The 22,166-nt window shown below is 49.6% G+C and overlaps 1 protein-coding gene across 3 annotated transcripts in view; it reads right to left on the bottom strand.

Annotated features, from left to right (window-relative positions):
• Nucleotides 1–5,947, bottom strand: part of FLNB (filamin B) — a 158,347-nt gene extending 152,400 nt beyond the window's left edge. For all 3 annotated transcript variants that reach the window (XM_049776150.1, XM_049776151.1, XM_049776152.1), the window contains exon 1: nt 5,624–5,947. In XM_049776150.1, coding sequence (XP_049632107.1) covers nt 5,624–5,915 — 292 coding nt within the window. In that variant the 5' untranslated portion in view covers nt 5,916–5,947. The remainder of the gene's footprint in view (nt 1–5,623) is intronic.
• Nucleotides 5,948–22,166: the final 16,219 nt, after the last annotated feature.

The following is a 22,166-nucleotide window of genomic DNA, read 5'->3' as shown; positions in this document are numbered from 1 at the left end:
TGAGTCTACCAGGAACTATTTGGGAACTGAACCTCAGAGAGGTTAAGACAGTGGCCCACGGTTGTATGGCTGCAAGCGGGTCGAGTGGGGCTTAGAATTCTGGCTGTCTAATTCTGGCTCATGCCTGGAACACAGAGCAGCAGCATCTGGTAGCTAGTGAACTCTGAGCTGGAGGTCAGGTAGGGAGCAAGCGGGATGGCGGGCTTCCGGACCACAGAGCCACTGCAGGCAGAACCTGAGGCTCTCAACTGTGCATCTGCTACCCAGAGAGCAAGGCAGGCTTTGCAGCTGACCCTCTTGGCTCCCACCTCCCAGCATAGAACTGGACCCTGGGGAGAAGAAGAGGGGTGGGCAGGAGAGGGACCTGAGGAAGGAGTGACCAGGATGCCCCATTGGCTCCAAAGCCAAACCCCCCCCCTCCAGCACAGCCTTGAAGAGAACCCAGGCAGCCTTTGACTGGCACGCGGGCTCCTCAGAGGCCCAGCTGCCATCTGGAAGCGATTTGGCCCAAAGATTCCTAAACCGGGTGGGAGGCAGGAATGACCAGCTGCCCTCCTAGAGATCTCAGGATGGAACCCGGTGCAAATGCCCCCCCCCCCCCGAGACAGCCATCACATAAGCCAAGGATCACCCTCCCTTCCGAGGAGAAGGCACCCTCTGGGCAACCCTTCACCCTATTACAGGAAGCAGACAAGACTGTGCCAACGTTAGGTCCTTTCAGTGGTCAGACCCTCCAGTGTAACTTTTATTTTTTTGTCAGGGGCCATACCCGGCGGCACTCAGGGCTTACTCCTGGCACCGTGCACAGAAATCGCTCCTGGCAGGCATGGGGGACCCTATGGGATGCCAGTTTTCGAACCAACATCAGTCCTGAGTCAGTTGCTTGCAAGGCAAATGCCCTACCACTGTGCTATCTCTCCAGCCCCCCCTCCAGCATAACTTTTTTTAGTTTTTGGGTCACACCCCAAAGCGCTCAGGGCTTCCTCCAGGCTCTACACTCAGAAATTGCCCCTGGCAAGCACTGGGGACCATATGGGATGCCGGGATTTGAACCAGTCCTTCTGCATGGAAGGCAAATGCATTACCTCCATGCTATCTCTCCGGCCCTCCAGCATAACTTTCAAGACTGTTCCTGGGCCCTTTCCTTATTGCTTTAACAAACACTCATGTGGCACTTACTATGTATGTCCTCGAGCTGTTCTGAGCACTTCAAAAAAAAAATATTAACTTGCTGAATTTTTATTACAACCGTTTAAGGAGCTGGTTCCTATCCCATGTTAGTGATAAGGAAACCAAGGCACCAAGAAAGCAAGGAGTTTCTTCAGAGCTCCTTAGCAGGCTTGGGTACTTAGGCCAAGAATTCTAGCTTCCTTCTAGGGAACAGCCGCGCCCACAAAAGTGTTGCTTTGTTGTAAATGGCCCAGAACTTGTTCATTCAAACAAAACCTGCTACTTTGCTACTTTTTAGGCATCTTCCCTGTCTGAATTCCATGGCCCGAAAGAAACTGGCATTTGCTAACACTTACTCTTTTTTTTCTTGATAGAGTTCATTTTTACTGGTATTTGATTTTTGGTGGGGGTGGGAGAAAAAGGAAAAGGGGCCATAGGATGCCAGGACCCACCACCCTGGAAAGGACCCAAGCGACCCCAGGTCCCCAAAACGTGCAGCCCACCTACTCTGGAGCACTTGGCAGTGCTTCTGAGCCTTGAGCTAACAGCAGGGGACAAGCCTTGCTATAAAGGGAGCAAGCCCAAACACACAGCCCAGATTTCCAGAAAGCTTTGCCATTCTTGGGCTGGGAGATCCTTTTATTTCTTCCAACTTGGCCGGGTCTAGTGTGAAAAAGACTTTTTTTTGGAAAAACAAGTAAATAAAACTGCCAGCTCCTGGCAGACAACTAGAAATAAATAGACTGAGGCCTCGCTGTGAATGACCCCGGCGAGAACAAGAAACAGAGAAATCCGTCACTACTGAATGAAGCTGACAGCCCACCTTACAGTGGCTCGCAATGTGCCTGCCTGAATAAGCCTGGCAGTCTTCGATGTGTGTGTGTGTGTCTGTGTGTGTCTGTGTGTCTGTGGTGTGTGTGTCTGTGTGGTGTGTGTGTGTCTGTGTGTCTGTGGTGTGTGTCTGTGTGTCTGTGGTGTGTGTGTCTGTGTGTGTGTGTCGGTGCGTGTGTGTGGAGAGACAGACAGACACCCTGGAACTTCTAAGCATCTTATATCTCTGATTTTGGGGGATACCTGTACACAAATAAATCTAAGGGTCCCCCTGAAGACTGCCAGGAGTCGTTCAAAGCAGACAAAACCTGGGATTATACAGAGATAGTTTCCCAGATTATAAAGTAAACGCCTTCCTTGGGGTATCACAAGATATCACAAGAAACACAAATGGCAACAGTCAGCCAATCTCTCAACAAACCCTCCACCCACCCAATACCAAAAAAGAAGCAGTTCTGCTCTCCCCACAGGAGACAGGGAACCCTCATCACAGTGCTCAGGAGGAATTCTGTCATTCATTGAGGACTCTGAGGTTGCTGCTTTGCTCAAGACCACAGGCTCCAAGTGGGGGAGCCCAACTCCAACACCCCCAATTTGCAAAGCCAAGTGTTAGAGGTTCTGTGGCCTTCTGGCTTCTGGCCTGGCATGGGAAGGCAGCTCATTTTCAACAACGGGCAGACCTGGGTTCCAATCACCAGCGACTGGCTGGATGACCACGACTTTACTTCACTCCTGTTTGCTCGTCTTTAAATAAAAATAATAGCACAGACCCCGGCACCCATTTTTGAAGCACTTGGTCCCAGCTGGGGCCCGCTGAAGTAGAGGGTTATGCAGACATGGAAACCCAAAAAGGTTAAATATGTTCAGCAACATACTTCACACCGCATGGATGCCTCGGATGCATTGGGCCTGTGTCACAGGGGGAGGGGAGGGGAGGGGAGGGGGAGGGCACCATAATGAACAGCCCCAAGGCAAGCCAGAAGTGCCTCAGGCACCACCACCAGGAGCCCGACTGGCACTCCAACTGGCGAGTCTCCCTCAGGTCTCCAGAGCAGGCGAACCTGTTTGCTGGGAGATCTTTCTGGAGAAGCAACGAGGCAGCCAATGACCAGAGTCCCTTGTGCGGTTACCCTCTTTGACCCCAGGAATGCTACTTGGGAAACCGGGAGCCAAGAAACCATTTCAAAGGAGAAAAGAAAAGGCCAACATGGAACTCCTGGTGGGAAGAGGTCAACGGTTAGCCAGGCTCCCCACCGGGAGGGAATTCCGGCTAATCTTGGAATGTCCGTGGGGACAATGGAGGACAGGCAGCCTGGCAGGTTCGGGAATTCGAGTCACGGGGTTCTAGAAGCAGGATCAGACCACAGGCGATCTAGAACAAGACCCTCAGGTGGGGCGCAGAGGGGAAACCACCCTGGAAAATGAGTTGGGAAATGAGGCAGCTCCAGATTTTCTGGGGCTGTCGTTTGATTTTGTGTTTATTTTCTTTTTTTCTTTTCATTTAAGAGACCGTGTCATGTTTGGATACTCCTGGTTTACTTTAAGTTTCTTTGTTGAAGTAATTAAATAAATACACATGTTTAAAACAAAGAAGGGGTTCAAGTTGAGCCGCGGGGGGCCTCAGAGGAGAAAGCTAGTTTTTGAAAAAGGATGCCAAGAGAATTCTGAGGTTCCTTCCCCCCACAACAGGCGGAGTTGGGCCCCCAAAAGGCAAGGCCAGCAAGCCACAAAGCGCCCTCCAGAAAGGAGGGAGTCGCCCAGGGTGGAGGGCTGGCACCCGGCCTGGGCTGGGGAGCCGGAAGCGGCCGAGCCTGCCAGGACAGGTGTGGGGGAGGGAGAGGGCGAGGCTCAGGAGGCTCAGCCCAGAGGGAACCCCTTTAATGCTGGAGAAAGTCCCGGCCGGCCAGGCGGTCACACCCACCGCCCAGCTGCCCTGCCACAGGGGGTCATGGAGCCTGGATTCCCCGGGAAGAGATTCTGGACCCTGGACCCAAACTGGGTTCTGGCAAGGCCCACAAAGCACCGCAACTCTCTGCACACCCACCCAGTGTATAGTCTTTGCACGTGTGTGCGTACAACCACACACAGACACACACACAGACACACAGACACAGACACACACACAGAGACACACACACACAGACACACACACACACACACCTCAAAATAGCTCAGGCCATCGTGGGGACCGCGCCCTCATTCGTCCTCCCCAGCTCAGGGGGGCAGAGGAGCCCCCAATCCCAACCCCCTCTTTGGGCCTCTCAGGAGGACCCTGGTGTGGGGAGGGAGGGAGGGCGGGGAGAGGAAGGCAAAAGTCTCCTTGAATTGTCACCCACTTCCTTCAATTCTCCCAGCGGCTGGAGTCTCTGTGGGCACATGCATCAGCCCCCTGGACTCCCCCAAATCTGTGCAGGGGCCCAAGAGAGGTCCATCCTGAGGGGTGTGAGGATCCAGCTCGGGCGTAAGGCACACACCACCCACAAACCACCGCCACAACTGCCTGGATGACGCCTTGGGCAGCCCAGCAGCTCGGCTGAGCACTGGGCTCGAGGAGGACACACCCCCCACCTCGGGGCCCACAGCCATTCTGGGGACCTCAGAGGAAGAGGCGGCCGGGTCCCCCGATCCACCTGGGCAGGCTAGGCGCGGTGCAGAAGAAAAAACGGTCCCTCCCAGGTTTCCCCGCCTGGCCCGGCCTGGCCTGGCCTGGCCTGGCCTCCCAGCCAACGCCCAGGAGCTTCCACGCCGAGCTCCAGCGCTTGGCAAGTGGGGAGCACCCCCGGGGGAGGCAGAGAGGACTCAGCTGGGGGCACCCCAAAGCCCAGGAATGGGGGCAATGGGGGGAAAGGTTTCCAGCTCACCAGGAAACCCCAGGGGAGGTGAAGAGACACCTCCATACCCTCCTCTCCCGTCCCTCTCTCCTTCCACCAGGTTCTACCTCTTGGCACTGCGGGGAGCACCCCAGGGGAGGCAGAGTGGCTCAGCTGGGGGCTCCCCAAACCCCACGAATGGGGGGCAATGGGGGGAAAGGTTGCCAGCTCACCAGGGCACCCCAGAGGAGGGGAAGAGCCGCCTGCATACCCTCCTCTCCCGTCCCTCTGTCCTTCACCAGGCTTCATCGCTTGGCAAGTGGGGAGCACCCCAGGGGGAGGCGGAGCGACTGACTCAGCTGGGGCACCCCAAAGCCCAGGAATGGGGGGAATGGGGGGAAAGGTTTCTAGTCACCAGGGCACCCCAGAGGAGGGGAAGAGCCGCCTGCATACCCTCCTCTCCCCTCCCTCTCTCCTTCCACCAAGTTCCACCTCTTGGCACTGCGGAGAGCACCCCCAGGGAAGGCAGAGCGGCTCAGCTGGGGGCTCCCCAAGCCCCAGGAATGGGGGGCAATGGGGGGAAAGGTTGCCAGCTCACCAGGACACCCCAGAGGAGGCGAAGAGCCGCCTGCATACCCTCCTGTCCTTCCACCAGGTCCCCCCTCTCGGCAAGCGGGGATCAGCCCCGGGGGAGGCCGAGCGACCGACTCGGCCGGGGGCTCCCCAAGCCCCGGGGCCGGGGGCCAAGGTCTCCACCCCACAGGGCCGCCGGAGCCGCCCCGAGACGCCCCTCCGCCCGCCCCGCGCCTCACCGATGGACACGAGCTTGATGCTCTCGCGCTCCAGGAACTCGAGCGCCACCGACACGTTCTCCAGCTGCATCTGGCGGAAGGTGGGGCGCGGGTGGTGCTTGCGGTACATGCGCTTCTGGCTCAGCACCTCGAGCAGCGCGATGAGCCGCAGCCCGTCGCTCAGGTCGGTCTGCAGGTTGCCGATGCGCTTGTTGACGCACTTGAGGTGCTCGTTGCACCAGCGCGTGAACGTGTTCTGCTGGATCTTCTTCCAGGGCGCGTCCTCCGCCAGGTCCTTCTCGGTGGCGTGCATCGCGGCGGCGGCGGCGGCGGCGGCGGCGGCGGGGCGCGGGGCTCGAACTCGCGACCTGGCGCTGCCGGGGCCCGGACGGGTCTGCGGTGGCCGGGGCAGCGGCCGCGCTAGGCGGCCGGGCTCGCGCCTGCGCACGGCGGCGGCCCGCCCGAGGCCCCGCCCCCGCCGGCGGAAGCCCCGCCTCTGCCGCGCGAAGCCCCGCCCCTTTCCCGCCCTCGCCTCTCCGCGGGCGACGGCGGCCCGCCCGAGGCCCCGCCCCCGCCGGCAAAAGCCCCGCCCTGCCTCGCGAATCCCCGCCCCTTTCCTGCTCTTGCCCTCTCGGCGGGCCCCGCCCCCGTCCCTCGAGGCTCCGCCCCCTGCCCTTGCCCTCCCGGCGGGCGTGACTTCTGCGCCCCGCTCGCCCCCTGCCGCCCGCAGTCGGTACTGCAGCGCCCCGGAGTCCAGACCTGCCTGGGCTCCCTCCCTCCCTCCCTCCATCCATCCCAACACTGGGCATCAGGCAGGCGGATGCGCCTCAAGACAACACTGAGGCGCCAGGCTGCCACCCAAAGGACACCCCCAAAGGACAAGGACGGTCAGGGCTGGCGGGGATGTGCGGGAAAGGAGCTTCCTCTCACTCACTGCTGGTGGGAATGCAGATTGGTTTAGTCTCTCTGGAAAGCAATGGGCATTTCTCAAAAAGCTGGAAACTGAGCTTCAGCTTCAGCTATTCCACTCCTAGGGGTGCACCCCAGGAACACAGAAATGCAAGGCAAAAACCCCTTCCTCGCACCTACATTCCTTGCAGCACTGTTGACCGTAGCCAGCCTCTGGAAACAGCCAAGATGCCCTTCAGCAGATGAGTGCCTAAAGAAACTGGGGTGCATACACACAACAGAATATTATGCAGCCGTCAGGAGAGATGAAGTCAGGAAATTTTCTCCTACGTGGATGGACATGGAATCTATAATGCTGAGTGAAATAGCCAGAGGGAGAGAGATAGACGCAAAACAGTCTCACTCAGCTATGAAGTTTAAGAAGAATAAAAGACCTTATTGTAACCATACCCAGAAACAATAGAGATGAGGGCTGGAAGCCCATGATATGCTCATGACACGAAGCTTACCACAGAGTGGTGGTGCAGCTAGAGAAATAACTACCCTGACAACTATCATAACAATGTAGAGGAGTGACAGAAGTAGAATGCCTGTCTCGAATATAGGCAGGAGTGAAGGAAGAGGGAGATGGGGCCATTGGTGGTGGGAATGTTGCACTGGTGAAGAGGGGGGTTCTTTTTTTCTTTATAACTGAAACCTAACTACAAACATGTTTGTAATCAGGATGCTTACTTAAAGACATTAAAAAAAGAAAGAAAAAAGGATAAGGATGGCATGGTGCTTCTCAGGGAGCTGATCGCCTGGCCAAGGGGTAGAGAGAGAGTTTGCAGAGGCAGAAAGCTGGACAGGAAAAAAAAAGAAAGAAAGCTGGACAAGATGGGCAAGAAACAAAGGAGTGGGTATTGGGTATTGGGGAAGGACTGGAAGGGAGGGGAGAACCCACATGTCAGATTGCTTTTTATTTATTGAGCTCCTGCTGTACACAAGGCATTGTTGGGTTCTGGGAGCCACTCAAAGAAATGGGTGTTTTGCTATGTATACGCAGTAATCTTGCAAGGATTACATGATCAATAACTAGCTTTTATTGAATGCCTACTATTTGCTAGCTCCTCGGTGCCTGTGAACAGCTTATTCCCTTGAGGAGTTCATACACTAGTGAGAGAAGAGAACCGTGCTGTGTCACAAATAGCTGGGTTGTGACGCAAACTAAAAAGAATGCTTGTGGGGGGAGGAGTGATAGCACAGCAGGTAGGGCGTTTGCCTAGCACACAGCAGGTCAGGGTTCGGTCCTCGGCATCCAATATGGTCACACCAGCCTGCCAGGAGTAATTTCTGAGCACAGAGCCAGGTGTAGTTCCTGAGTGCAACTGGGTCTGGCCCCTTAAAAAAAATAAAAAGAAAGGGGCCAGAGAGATAGCATAGCAGTAGAGCATTTGCCTTGCATGCAGAAGGACGGTGGTTCAAATCCTGGCATCCCATGTGGTCCCCCGAGCCTGCCAGGAGAGATTTCTAAGTGTAGAGTCAGGAGTCATCACTGAGCGCCGCCGGGTGCGACCCAAGAAAACAAAAATAAATTTAAAAAATTAAAAAATAAAAAGAAAGAACAATGCTTGCTGTGTAGGTTACATTTTTATTGTTACTGACACAAATTACAAAAAAAAAATTTGTCTTATAAAAGATACACACCTCAAAGTATTATCTTGTTGTTCTATTGACCACCTGTCAATATGAGTTTCAAACTGACAATCAAAACAATGCAGGATACATTCCCTTCTTGGAGTTTTGGGGAAGGAGCCATTTCCTTTTCATCTTCAACCTCTAGGATCTTGGGGAACAACTTTTTATTTGTTTGTTTGTTTGGGGGTCACATGCAGGTGATGTTTAGGGCTTGCTCCTGTCTCTTACTCAGGAATCACTCCTGACTGGCTCCAGGAACTATATATGGATGCTGGAAATAAATAGAAGCCTGATTAGCTAAACACCCTATCGCTCTGGCCTATCTCTCCGGATAGGCAAGCACCCTCTCACTCCAGCCCCAGAGGGAACTTTTAGTCTGAGTCCTACCCCCATCTACAAAACTAGCAAGATCCAACTGTCCTCACTGCCACCTTTCTTCTTCTCCACAGTCACATTTGTCCCTAAGATTTTCATTTATTTGGTTGGTTTTTGGACCACACCTGGTGGCACTCAGAGATTACTCCTGTCTCTGTGCTCAGAAATCACTATTGGCAGGCTCGGGGACCATATGGAATGCCAGGCATTGAACCCAGGTCCATCTTGGCTTGGGCGCGTGCAAGGCAAACTCCCTACCGCTGTGCTATCTCTCAGGCCCCATATCCCTAAGATTTTTTTTAAGATCCTTGGAATTACATTGGCCCTACTTGGCTAATCCAGGAGATCTGAAAATAAGCAGAATTTACTTTTGAACTTAGGGGTGGAGGCACACCTGGTGGTGTTCAGAGGCTGTTTTCTGCGTGGTACCAGGAATCCAATACAGACTTTACATGTGCAAAGTATGCACTTTAGGCCTTTGATCTAGCTCCCTTACCCGACCCATGGTTGGAGCAGGGAGGAGATCAGAGTAGCTCTTAGTCTGCCTATCAGTCTCATGCCTTGATCTCTTTACTCTGTGCTCAAGCAGGTTATCTGCTAGATACTGGAGTGCTAGAGAGACTAGACCAAATCTTGGCTTTCAAAAACCTAGATAATAAGAATAGCGGCAAGAATTTACTGAGTATTTGTTCTGCTCCTGTTTGAAGACCTGTGGGAAGCAGTTTCTTTGCTATTGGCCCCACTCGGGAAGAGTCATTTGTAAGGGGCTGGTGCTATATTAAAATGAGTAAGGTAATTTGCTTACACAGAGCTGACCCTGGGTTGATCCTAGGCATCCCATATGCCACCTAAGCCCCTCTAGGAGTGATCCCTAAGAGCAGAGCCAGGAGTAAGCACTGAACATTCCCAAGTGTGAATATACCAGATATAACCAACAAAAAATCTTTTGTTTTGTTTTGTTTTGGGCTACATCCAGCAGTACTCAGGGGTTACTCCTGGCTCTGCACTCAGAAGTCACTCCTGGCAGGCTCAGGGAACCAGGGAACCATATGGGATGCTGGGGATCAAAGCCGGATTTGTCCTAGATCTGCCACATCCAGGGCAAATGCCTTATCACTGTGCTATCACTCCACCCCCCACACACACACAAAAAATCTTTTTTAAGAGTTAGTTGTGGCGCTAATTCAGTTCTCCCTATTTCATAGCACAATCAGAACTGAAGCCAGTTCTGCACGTGAACCGAAGCAGATTCTGGGTCAGGAGGAGACCCTTAGCCCTGTCTTGGTGCAAATAGGGCAAGTAAGTAGGACTCCAGGAAAAGGTGGGCTAGACAGAAGCCCAAGGTTTCCGTCTAGATGATAGTCCAGGAAGCAGCCAACAGATGTGTGAGCATCATGGTTTGTTATGGCTAATTTGCACATGATCAAGTGTTTTGTTTAGATAAACTGGAAATGCTCCGCAGAGCTGGGGAAGAGAGGGTACTACCTGGCCTTCCCTACCCCTGGTCCTAATTCATAGCAGGGACCTAAAAGCTCCTGGAGGCTCTCTTGCCCCTTAGAGTCTGTTCAACACCCTAGTTTGGAGAACTTGTTAGGGAAATACCTACACTAACAACTAGAACGCCTGGTTTGGACTTTATCTTCTTCTACAAGATCTAAGCTCAAATTCCCTCGAGTCAGTGTGAGTAACCTTGGCCTCCCCGGAGCCCAGGCTCCTGGTTCCTCGTGCTCTCCCCACCCAAACTCATTCATCAAGCCTTATCAGTCTCATTTTCAGGGCCTCCTCCCTAGGGGAGATGAGCCTGGAACAAATGCAATCAACTCTGTTCGATCAGCAGCTACTAGCATGCGGTTAGTAAGTTCCCCTTTCTTATAAAGAGATTTAGGTTTCCACAAGGTCTTGACCCAAGTCACCAGATAAGTTCTGCATGGAAATATCTAGCCCGCTTCACTCTGAGCAGAGTCATCCCCTCAGTGATGCTCCTCAGGCAATCAGCAGAGGTCAAGATGTCCTCCACCACAGTCAGAGGAGGTTTCATCATGTTTCCCCTCCAATCAGGAGGTTGTCTTGACTGCACTGAATGGTCAGTAAAAGGAACTCAATTCTCACAGTCTAAGCGTGCGGTCTGTGGCTTTACAGATGAGAAGGGCCAAATGAGGTCTTTAATATGACTCTTTACCATATTTGATCAAATATGAGGCCAAACAATTCCAGGCAGGAGTTTCTGAAGGTGTTCTAAGGCCTTTCACAGTTTTGCCTGACAATGCCCGTGCTTAAACCCTGTCTCTGTTTTCTAAATGCTGCCTTAAACTTCTCTGATATCATGGTGGAATTGTCCAGGGTTACCAAGCCGAAAGAGAAGAGGTAAGAGGTGAAACCCAGACAGGTGGATAGGCTGATATTTTGGTTATGGTGGAATCATGTTAATTTTGCATATCAAAACCATAAGCATTAACAAAATTATAATAAATTACCCCAACTACAGTAAAAATAATAATAATAATAGAATAAATTATAAATTGAGGAAAGACAGTTTGTATGCATTAAATAAACTTTTTGATGTTTTGTTTTTGTTTTTTTGGGGACCATACCCAACAGTGTTCAGGGGTTACTCCTGGCTCTGCACTCAGAGTTACTCCTTAGGGGACATTGGTGGTGGGAACGTTGCACTGGTGAAGGCGGGTATTCTTTATATGACTGAAACCCAACTATAATCCTATTTGTACCAGCAGCACTCAGTGGCTCTATGCTCAGAAACCGCTCCTGGCAGGCTCGGAGGACCATATGGGATGCCGGGATTTGAACCACCAACTTTCTGCATGCAAGGCAAATGCCTTACCTCCATGATATCTCTCTGGCCCCTAAATAAAGATATTTAAAAATAAAGAAGTTACTCCTGATGGTGTGGGGGACTATTGAATTAAATAATAAAAGAAGGGGATGGCGAGGTGGCGCTAAAAGTAAGGTGTCTGCCTTGCAAGCACTAGCCAAGGAAGGACTGCAGTTCGATCCCCCGGCGTCCCTTATGGTCCCCCCAAGCCAGGGGCTATTTCTGAGGGCTTAGCCAGGAGTAACCCCTGAGCATCAAACGGTTTGGCCCAAAAAACCAAAAAAAAAAAAAAAAGAATAATAAAAGAAGCCCTTAGGATGGAGCTGGATGGACCACATGGCTGCACCTCCTTCCAACAGGAGGGTATCTGGATTGAGGAGAGCGGCGGGTATAAAACTCACAGGCAGGCAGGTTTCTTCAGGAGATAACTATCATCTTTACATATGCCCTGACCACTGCATGTGTGGCCTCTCCTAACCATTTACGCATGCCATCCTCAGCTTGCCCTGCGACTTAACTTTTGTCAGCCATCTCTTCTCCTGCTTCCTCCTCCATTTTGCATCCAGGCAAATCTCTCTCTTCTTTGTCCTTCCAGTCAAAGGCTTTTATTACCTCCCAAGACCCCTCCCAGAAATGGGAGGCTCTGTCTTGTAGGTCAGGTTACAAGAAGATTGAGAGGTGAGGTTACAGGGACCATATGGGATGCTAGGAATCGAACCCCGGTCCAACCAGGGTTGGTCACGTGCAAGGCAAACACCCTACAGCTGTGTTATCACTTTGATCCCGATTAAATAAACTTTTGGTCCTGGATTGGCTGCTTGCAAGGCAAACGCCACTGTGCTATCTCTCCAGGCCCCGGGATTAAATAAACTTTTAAAAGAATAAGATAGAAATGTTTAAAAAAGACTTCCCAGAGCACAGGCTCTGGGTATGATGAATTCAGAATTCCCAGACTGTGCAACCTTGACTATTTAAGCAATCTCTTTTTTTTTTTTTTTTTTTTTTGGTTTTTGGGTCACACCCTTTTGATGCTCAGGAGTTACTCCTGGCTATGCGCTCAGAAATTGCCCCTGGCTTGGCGGGACCATATGGGACGCCGGGGGATCGAACCGTGGTCCGTCCTATGCTAGCAGACACCTTACCTCTAGCGCCACCTTCCCGGCCCCTTAAGCAATCTCTTAAGCCTCAGGTATCTCTTCTCAGGAACAGGAGTAACACACCTGCCAGGGTAATTCCATAACGCAACCCAGACTCAGAGCCTGGCACATGGTGAAGCTCAGGAAATAACGCAGGAAGCTGGACAAAATGAATGAACACACTTCACAACCAGTCCCTGAAAAATCTGGGACTAACTGCTCTTACTCACACCCCAGGGAGTGTCTCTAAGAAGCCAGGACTCCCTCAGTGTGTCCCCCACAGACATTGCCTTCAGATTGTCACAACCCCGAGAGATTCCATTTCCAATACACCAAAGAAGCAAACTCACACCAAACAGTAGGATCTGGTGTCAGTGTGGCTGGCGAGGCAGCCTCTGAGTCATGGACTTCAAGGAAGTGCTGGCTGGCTGGAAGATAAACATCGGTGGAAAACTGACTCAGTTGTACGGTTGGTACTCAGCCTTCCCAGTGGGATAGGAAGCCAGGCTGGAGAAGGTCCGCTAGCCAAGCGAGTGATCTCTAGCCTGTGCTCAGATCCTGCTCTGCCCACAGTGCTCGTTTCTCCAAACTGTGCCCCAGACCCCTCAATTCCACCCTCTACCTCCTCTTTCAGACTCCCGACTCTCCCAGGAGTTCCTTCCTGCGTTCAGTGGATGAAGGAAGGCTTCAGTGACCTCCTCTTCCCTGGCCTGGGATAGGCTGGGATTCAAACTTTGAAAATTGGCCCTGTCCAATTTCAATGTTGTAAGAGCTGTGTTCGCATGTCGATTTCTGACAGAGCTAGAGAAAGAATAAATAAAGCAGCTCAGGCTCTTGCTGTTCGCTCTGCTGACCTGGGTTAGATTCCCCATAATCCCACAGAGTCCTCAGAGGCCACTAGGAGTACCCCTGAGCACAGAGCCAGGAGTAAATCCTCAGCATCACCAGGTGGAAACCCAGCCTTCCCCCAAAATACAATTATAGCCAACAATAAACACCGTATTTTTCATATCCTAAGAGGCACTTTTCTCTCCCCAAAGTGTGTATTATGTCGTGAATGCCACCTGGAGCATAAGCCTGTGTGCAGGGAAGGAGAGCATCTAAAAACTATGTATGTCTTACAGTCAGGTGCTACTTAGAGAGCAAAAAATATGATAGATTAAATTTGTTTCATCACAAAAAGCAAAAAAAAAAGCATCTATTAATTATAATAACAGGTTTGGTGAATCTTTCTGTTGGTTGCATTTGGGGGGCCACACCCAACAGTACTCAGGGGCTTCATCAAAGTCTGTGCTCAGGCATTTATTCCAGTGTTCAGGAGACCAGACAGTGCTAAGGATCAAACCAAGGATCAAACCTTCTCCATGAAAAGCATGTGCTCAGTTCATTGTGCTATCTCTAAGGCCTATGCTGATATGTCTTTAAATAATATATGGGTGACCAGTTGTCTATTTTCCCCTAACTAAAGTATTTAGTGTTAACCTTTCATTTTAGTTTTAAAAACAGGAAAACTATTAAAAAAACAAACAAGTCATATATACTACTTAATAGTTCCAAAAGTAATTGCTTCAACCTACTATAAAGATCTATGGTACTGTCTTTGATTTGTTTCTATTTGGGGGGTGTTTTGTTTTTGTTTTCAAGCCACACACAGTGGTACTCAGGGATTACTCCTAGCAGGCTCAAGGGACTATATGGGATGCTGGGCATCAAAATTGGGTTGACTACATGTAATCAAACGCTCTACTTGCTGTATTATCACACTAGCCTCCTACTGTCTTTGAAACATAACAAATGTCTTACGCCTACAGCTTTAATCATGCCAAAGTTAGCACACTGGCTGCACTGGGTAGCTGAACGTAACTGACAGTGGCCAGTATACTGGGTCGTTAAGTACAGAAAAACACTTGTATGAAATAAACTGGCGAATAAGATAGAGGCCCGTCCTGTTTTCATGGGGGTCCTACCTTGGGATCCCCACCCCTATATGTGACACCCTCCTTCACCTCCTTTGAGATCCCTAATTCTGTGAGGGCATACCAGGTAAACCTACATTCTATGGTTGCCCTGAGGTCCTCCACTATAGTAGCAAGTCAGGATACTCCTATCAAAACAGTAAAAATATAATCATAATAAAAATCTCTAATTTGGGGGACCAGAGAGATAGCATGGAGGTAGGCATTTGCCTTGCATGCAGAAGGATAGTGGTTCAAATCCCAGCATCCCATATGGTCCCTGAGCCTGCCAGGAGCGATTTCTGTGCATAGAGCCAGGAGGAACCCCTGAGCGCTGCTGGGAGTGGCCAGAAAACAAAAACAAACAAAAAAAAACCTTCTAATTTTTCAGTGTGGCATAATTATCTCACGCAGTCATCCCTATACTGCCAAAAAGATTTAGCCTCTTCATTTATAAGTAAGGAAACAGAAACTGAGAGTCTGAACCTGGGGTTGCAGAGTGATGGAGACTGAAAAAACTCTAAGAAAGGATAGATGCATCACCACAAGAGCAGGGACCTGGGCTGCCTCTGATTTTTTTTACTATCTTAATATCCCTCCTGGAAATTTCTGATCAATAAGAAACTACAAGTCCAGTCCTTATCATCTATGTCTCTGCTGAAGTATTTTACACTGCTCATACTATCATGATTGTGACAGGACAGTATCATCATAATGTAACTATTATATGAATGGTATCAGAGAACGACTTCTAAAGGGAAAGCTAGAGATCTGAAAACTAGACAGAAAACAAGTAGGGTGTTTGCTATGCATGCAGCCAACCTTAGTTTGATCCCCGGATATGAACCGCCTATGATCCCCCAAGAAGTACCATAGTAATCCTTGAGCATGGAGCCAGAAGTAAGATTTAAGGATCACCAGCTGTGACCCTAAAAAAAAAAAAAAGAAAAAAACAAGTTCTAGATTTAGAAAACTGTTTCCCAAAGATATCAGTTTGGACTTGAACCCTGGTCTCCCAACTGGAGGTTGGGGCTGAATCTTATAAAGCTCTCAGTCTACCAGATCTCAAGAACCCTGGCAGCCTAAAACATGATATGAGGCCCAGGAAAAGGATGAAGGTGGCAGCTGCCATTCTCTCAACATCTGTGTGTTGCTCATTCTCCAAGGGTGGAAGACTGGCCTGCAAAAGGACTGAATGCTACTGGGGCCTGTTTAGCCCAAGGTAGATGGCCCACCTCTCTTCCACATCCCGAATGCTGGATTCTCTCTCTCTGTCTGTCTCTGTTTGTCTCTGTCTCTGTCTGTCTGTCTGTCTCTCTCTCTCTCTCTGTGTGTCTGTCTGTCTCATAGTCTCGTAAATGACTGAGCTGTCTTCCTCTACTCAGTCTGACTTTGGACTCTGTGCAAGAGCTATGTGTGGGTTTGCTTTGTTGTTTTTCTTAAATTCAGATGAATGTTACAGAACAGTTTTGTGCCAAAGGAAACCCTTGCCTGGCAGGCCTGATGGACCTACCTGTGATGGGAATAGAAACTGCGCTTTTTTTGGGGGGGGGGTCACACCCAGCTTTGCTCAGGGGTTACTCCTGGCTCTACACTCAGAAATCGTTCCTGGCAGTCTTGGAGGACCATATAGGATGCCGGGATTCAAACCACCGTCCTTCTGCATGCAAGACAAAAGCCCTACTTCCATGCTATCTCTCCGGCCCAGGACTGCTGCTTTTTATCCCTAAGAAGGGAGCTGGGGCTGCCCACTCACTAACGAAGTGTCAGGAGGAGATGCAAGTCAAGCTCTCAGTGCTGTGAGTTCTTTCTGTAAAGCCTGCTTGTCAGTTCTGGTTCCAGCAGCAGGTAGACCAGTTGCTGGGCATGTGCAAAATCTCAGGCACCACCACTGCCAGGCCTGCTTAATCAGAAACTGCAAATGAACAAGCTCTAGGGGCTGGTAACTCCTCACCTGGTGAATTCCTTGAAAAAAAGAGTGTGATGAATGGAACCAGATAGATGGGGATGAAAAGATTTAAAAATATTGAATTTTTTTATTTTATTTTATTTTATATTTGGTTTTTGGGTCATACCCAGAGGTGCTCAGGGATTAATCCTGGCTCTGTGCTCAGAAATCACTCCTGGCAGGCACAGGGGACCATATAGGAAGCCGGGATTCGAACCACCATTCATCCTGGATCAGCTGTGTACAAGACATTTGCCTTACCTCCATGCTATCTCTCCAGCCTAAAAATTCAAATATTTTGATTTTTGGGGGGAGGGCCACACCCTGTAACACTCAGGGGTTACTCCTGGCTATGTGCTCAGAAATTGCTCCTGGCTTGGGGAACCTATAGGAGGCTGGGGATCGAACCGCATTCCATCCTAGGTTAGCATGTGCAAAGCAGACGCCCTACCATCTGCACCACCACTCTGGACCTGATGTTTTTTGTTTGTTCATTTTGGTTTTGGGGCCACACCTGGTGACGCTCAGGGGTTACTCCTGGCTATGCAGTCAGAAACCTCTCCTGGCTTGGGAACCATATGGGATGCCAGAGATTGAACCAAGGTCCATTCTGGACGTGAAGCGATCCATTCTAGGCTAGCAAGTGCAAGGCTCCACGCCACTACTCCTGCTCTTGGCCCTGAAATTTTTAAATGCGTTAAATTAAATTTAACTGTGCAAGGTGAAGTGGAGGAAGGCAAGTTACAGACAATACAAAAATTATATACGCCGATCTGTGTAGTCACCTTTCAATTGGGGAGGGGAGGAATTCATACCCAGCAATGTGCAGCAGTTACTCCTGACTCGGCACTCAGAAATTACTCCTGACAGTGCTCAGGGAATCTATGAGCTGCTGAGGATCAAACCTGCAAGGCGGGCCCGGAGAGATAGCACAGCGGCATTTACCTTGCAAGCAGCCGATCCAGGACCAAAGGTGGTTGGTTCAAATCCTGGTGTCCCATATGGTCCCCCGTGCCTGCCAGGAGCTATTTCTGAGCAGACAGCCAGGAGTAACCCCTGAGCATTGCCGGGTGTGCCCCCCCCCAAAAAAACAAAACAAACAAACAAACAAACAAACAAAAACCCAGAAGAATAGTGTCACTCATCTGTAGGATTTAAGAAAAACAAGGCATTATTGTAGGGGCTGGAGTGGTGGTGCAGGCATAAGGCATCTGCCTTGCTCGAGCTAACCTAGGACAGACCGAGGTTTGATCATCCAGTGTCCCATATGATCCCCCAAGCCAGGAGCGATTTCTGAGTGCATAGCCAGGAGTAACCCCTGAGCGTCACCAGATGTGCCCCCCCCCAAAAAAGACAGTATTGTAATAATACCCAGAGAAAATAGAGATAAGGGCTGGAAGGACCAGCTCACGATATGAAGTTTACCCCAAAGAGTGGTGAGTGCAGTTAGAAAAATACCTACATGGACAACTATCATGACAATGTCAATGAGAGAGAGAAGTAGAATGCCTGTCTCGAATACAGGCAGGGGGTGGGGAAGGAGGGAGAGGGAAGCATTGGTAGTGGGAAGGTTGCATTGGTGAAGAGAAGTGTTCTTTTTTATGACTGAAATCCAACTATAAACATGTTTGTGGGCCTGGAGAGATAGCACAGCGGCGTTTGCCTTGCAAGCAGCCGATCCAGGACCAAAGGTGGTTGGTTCGAATCCCAGTGTCCCATATGGTCCCCCGTGCCTGCCGGGAGCTGTTTCTGAGCAGACAGCCAGTAGTAGGAGTAATCCCTGAGCACCTCCGGGTGTGACCCAAAAAAAAAAAAAAAACATGTTTGTAATTAGGGTATTTACATATATTATAAAAAGTTAAAAATTAAAAAATATAAACAGCTTACTGAAATCAATCAAGAGAAAGAGAGAAGAGAAAGGAAAGAAAGAAAGAAAGAAAGAAAGAAAGAAAGAAAGAAAGAAAGAAAGAAAGAAAGAAAGAAAGAAAGAAAGAAAGAAAGAAAGAAAGAAAGAAAGAAAGAAAGAAAGAAAGAAAGAGAAAGAAAGAAAGAAAGAAAGAAAGAGAGAGAGAAAGAAAGAAAAGAGAGAGAGAAAGAAAGAAAGAAAAGAGAGAGAGAAAGAAAGAAAGAAAAAGAAAGAAAGAAAGAAGTGAAAGAAAGAAAGAAAGAGGAGAAAGAAAGAACTAAAGAGAGAAAGAAAGAAAGAAGGAAGGAAAGAGAGAGAGAAAGAAAGAAAGAAAAAAGAAAGAAAGAAAAAGAAAGAAAGAAAGAAGTGAAAGAAAGAAAGAAAGAAAAAAGAAAGAAAGAAAGAAAGAAAGAAGAAAGAAAGAAAAGAAAGAAAGAAAGAAAGAAGAAAGAAAAAGAAAGGAGAGAAGGAGAAATTTGTTTTTGGTTGGTTTGGTTTGGTTTGGTTTGGTTTGGAGGCCATACCTAGAGTGCTCAGGGATTACCTAGGGTGGGAGGCCAGGGGGATCATAGAGAATGTTGGGGATTGAACAGAATTGAACATGCAAAGCAAGCACCTTACCTGCTGTACAATCTCTCTGGTCTCATTATGTTTTACTTTTGAGGGCAGAATAAACACACAAGGATAAATTCAAAGACACATCACATAAAAATGTATGCTTTCCCCGCTACATAACAGTTATTCTCTATGTCTCCTACTCTGCTATGTCTCATAGCAGAGAATAACTGCACCAAAGGTACTTTTCTCTTTACTTAATTTTTTTTCTCCCCATATCCCAAGTATGGACTAAGTGGAGATCTGCTGAAGAGGACTTAGATGAGGTTTTCCCACCACCATTGCTCTGCCATGGCCCCTACTTCCTCCTCTGGAGGTCACAGGCCATGAAGAATGTGATGACATGTTTACCTTGGAGTAGACTTTGGTTGTTAAACACTCTCCCAGCTCTGACCAAATTCAGCCCCTGGCTTAAGATAGGCTCTTACAAAATAGCTGGAGGTCAGTCGTGCCTCCAAATGCTCTGCGGGGGACCTTTCATAGTGGGGGGAGGAAAGAGGTCAGAGGAAAGAGGCTAACACTGAGTAATTTCTCTGGGTATCCCTGGGGTCTCAACGGGGAGGTTTGCTGGCTAAGGAAGCTCAGTGAGAAGTAACACGAGAACAATTAAAATGTGCTTGGCCAAATTTAACAAGATCGAGTCTCATTTTCCAGCATGAAAGATTTCATTTTCCTTTTCTCAGCCAACTTCCTCCACAGTGGACCAGTCACATTATTCCAGGTTGGGTGGGAAGAACAGGAGTATCCTGGAAAGATGGTTTTCTAGAATGCAAACCTTCCCTGGTCACCCTGGTATTTCTAACAACAACCCCCTCTTGTGCTGAGCAGAGTTTTCCATCTCTGGCCTCATTCAATTCTCACTGACCTCTGTGAAGCATATTCTGAAGCCCACGTAAATTAAGTGACCCCAGGCAGCATATTCTCTCTCTCTCTCTCTCTCTCTCTCTCTCTCTCTCTCTCTCTCTCTCCCCCCCCCTCTCCCTCTCCCCCCTCTCTCTCTCTCTCCCCTCTCTCTCTCTCTCTCCCTCTCCCCCACTCTCTCGTAGTGGGAGGCAACTTGGCAGTGCTAAGGAGTTACTTCTGACTCTGACTTCAGAGTCACCTGGTGGTGCTTGGGGGACTCGAAGGGGGAGCCATGGATGGGTTCACCACATGCGAAGCAAAGGTCCTACCTGCTGTACTATCTCTCCAGCCTGATTCCAGGCATTCTCTCAACAGGTCTGACTCCAGAGCACAAGCGCAGGACATCAGCCCAAACTGCTCCCTGGGAAATCATGGGAAGTCAGGATGGACCCAGACTCTGGTCTCTGATTCAAATTCAAGTTGCTGTTCTGCCATTGAAAAAGTAGATGAGGGGCCGGAGAGATAGCATGGAGGTAAGGCGTTTGCCTCTCATGCAGGAGGTCATCGGTTCGAATCCCGGCGTCCCATATATGGTCCTCCCGTGCCTGCCAGGAGCAATTTCTGAGCCTGGAGCCAGGAATAACCCCTGAGCACTGCCGGGTGTGACCCAAAAACCACAAAAAAAAAAAAAAAAAAAAGAAAAAGTAGATGAAATGAGAGTACTGCCCACCTTCCATGGCTGTTTTCAGGCACTTAGAACATTGCAGGGGGGAATGGGCTGGACACACAACTTTTTCTTGTTGGTTTGGGGCCATATCTGGTGGTGCTGAGGGGTGATTCCTGTTTCTGCACACAGGAATTACTCCCAGTGGGCTCAGGGAATGAAATGGGATCAAAGGGTCAAACCTGCATCAGTTACCTATCTGCTGTACTATCACTCTGACCCTTGAATACACAACCTCAAAAGTAAAACATATTGAGGCCAGAGAGATTGTACAGCAGGTAAAGTGTTTGCTTTGCATGTTTAATCCTGTTCAACCCCTGACAGGCTATATGATCTATATGTTGGGAGGAGGGGACACACCCAGTAGTGCATTGGACATACTCCTGGCTCTGTTTCTTTGGGTATTTTTTGTTTGTTTTGTTTTGTAGGCCACATCCAGCGGTGCTCAGGGGTTACTACTGGCTCTGCCCAGATATTGAACCCTGGCCAGTCCAGGTTAGCAGTGTGCAAGGCAAACGCCCTACCGCTGTGCTATCACTCCTACTCCTGGCTCTGCATTCGGGAATTACCCTGAGCAATGCTCCTGGATGATGAGGATCAAGCCTAGTTCAGCTGCATGCAAGGCAATCACTTGTGCTATATCTCCAGCCCCACATTTCCCATTATTTTAGTACAAGAAACACAACACAGTATGGGGCTGGAGAGAGAGCACAGCGGTATGGCATTTGCCTTGCATGCGGCTGATCCAGGACAGACCTGGTTCGATTCCTGGCACCCATATGATTCCCCAGAACCTTCCAGAGGCGATTTCTCAGTGCAGAGCCAGGAGTGACCCTTGAGCACTGCTAGGTGTCCAACAATCAACCAACCAACCAATAAATAAATAAGTAAAGTTTTTTTTAAAAGAAATACAACACACACACACACACACACACATACACACGAAATACAACACAGTAAAGGTTATAAAAAAATAACAATAAAGGCTTCCATTTACTCAATTATCTTAAGAAGGAATACTGTGTTGCGTGTTTTCAATGTGCTAGCTAATTTATTTCATCAAGTTCCCACAACATTAGAAGCCCCAAGACAGGCTTTGTTATTCTTCGTTGTCCGGGTTGAGGTAAGTGAAGACTTCGCCCAAAGGCTCACAGCTTGCAGTCCCTAGAGACAAACCCGGACCTGACCAGACTGTGAGAAGACGTGCCTAAGGGCACGTGCTTGGGCCTGGAGCTGGAATCCGGCCTCAATACGGCTTGGGGTAAGACGTGCCCTTTGCTACCGGGACTCATCATCTGCCTCAGACATTCTTTTCATGACCTAAGAGTCAAGAATGAGTAAGGCGAAGGAATCTGTGTTTTAGCACAAGCAAGACAAAAATACATGCATAAATTAAATTGCTGGCACCAGCCCCAGAGGAAGAAGCAGTGAGTGGGGGCAGGAATAGAACTCTGCATTCTGGGGGCTGGAGCTATAGCACAGTGGTAGGGTGTTTGCCTTGCACGGGGCCCACGCAGGACAGACGTAGATTCGGTTCCCAGCATCCCACATGGTCCCCTGAACCTGCCAGGAGCAATTTCTGAGTGCAGAGCCAGGAGTAGCCCAAGTGCCACCGAGTGTGGCCCAAGCCCCCCCCCAAAGAAGTC

The sequence above is a fragment of the Suncus etruscus genome, chromosome 7 (assembly GCF_024139225.1).
Source record: "Suncus etruscus isolate mSunEtr1 chromosome 7, mSunEtr1.pri.cur, whole genome shotgun sequence".
Taxonomy (NCBI): Eukaryota; Metazoa; Chordata; class Mammalia; order Eulipotyphla; family Soricidae; genus Suncus; species Suncus etruscus.
This window is presented reverse-complemented; position numbering and strand designations above follow the sequence as displayed.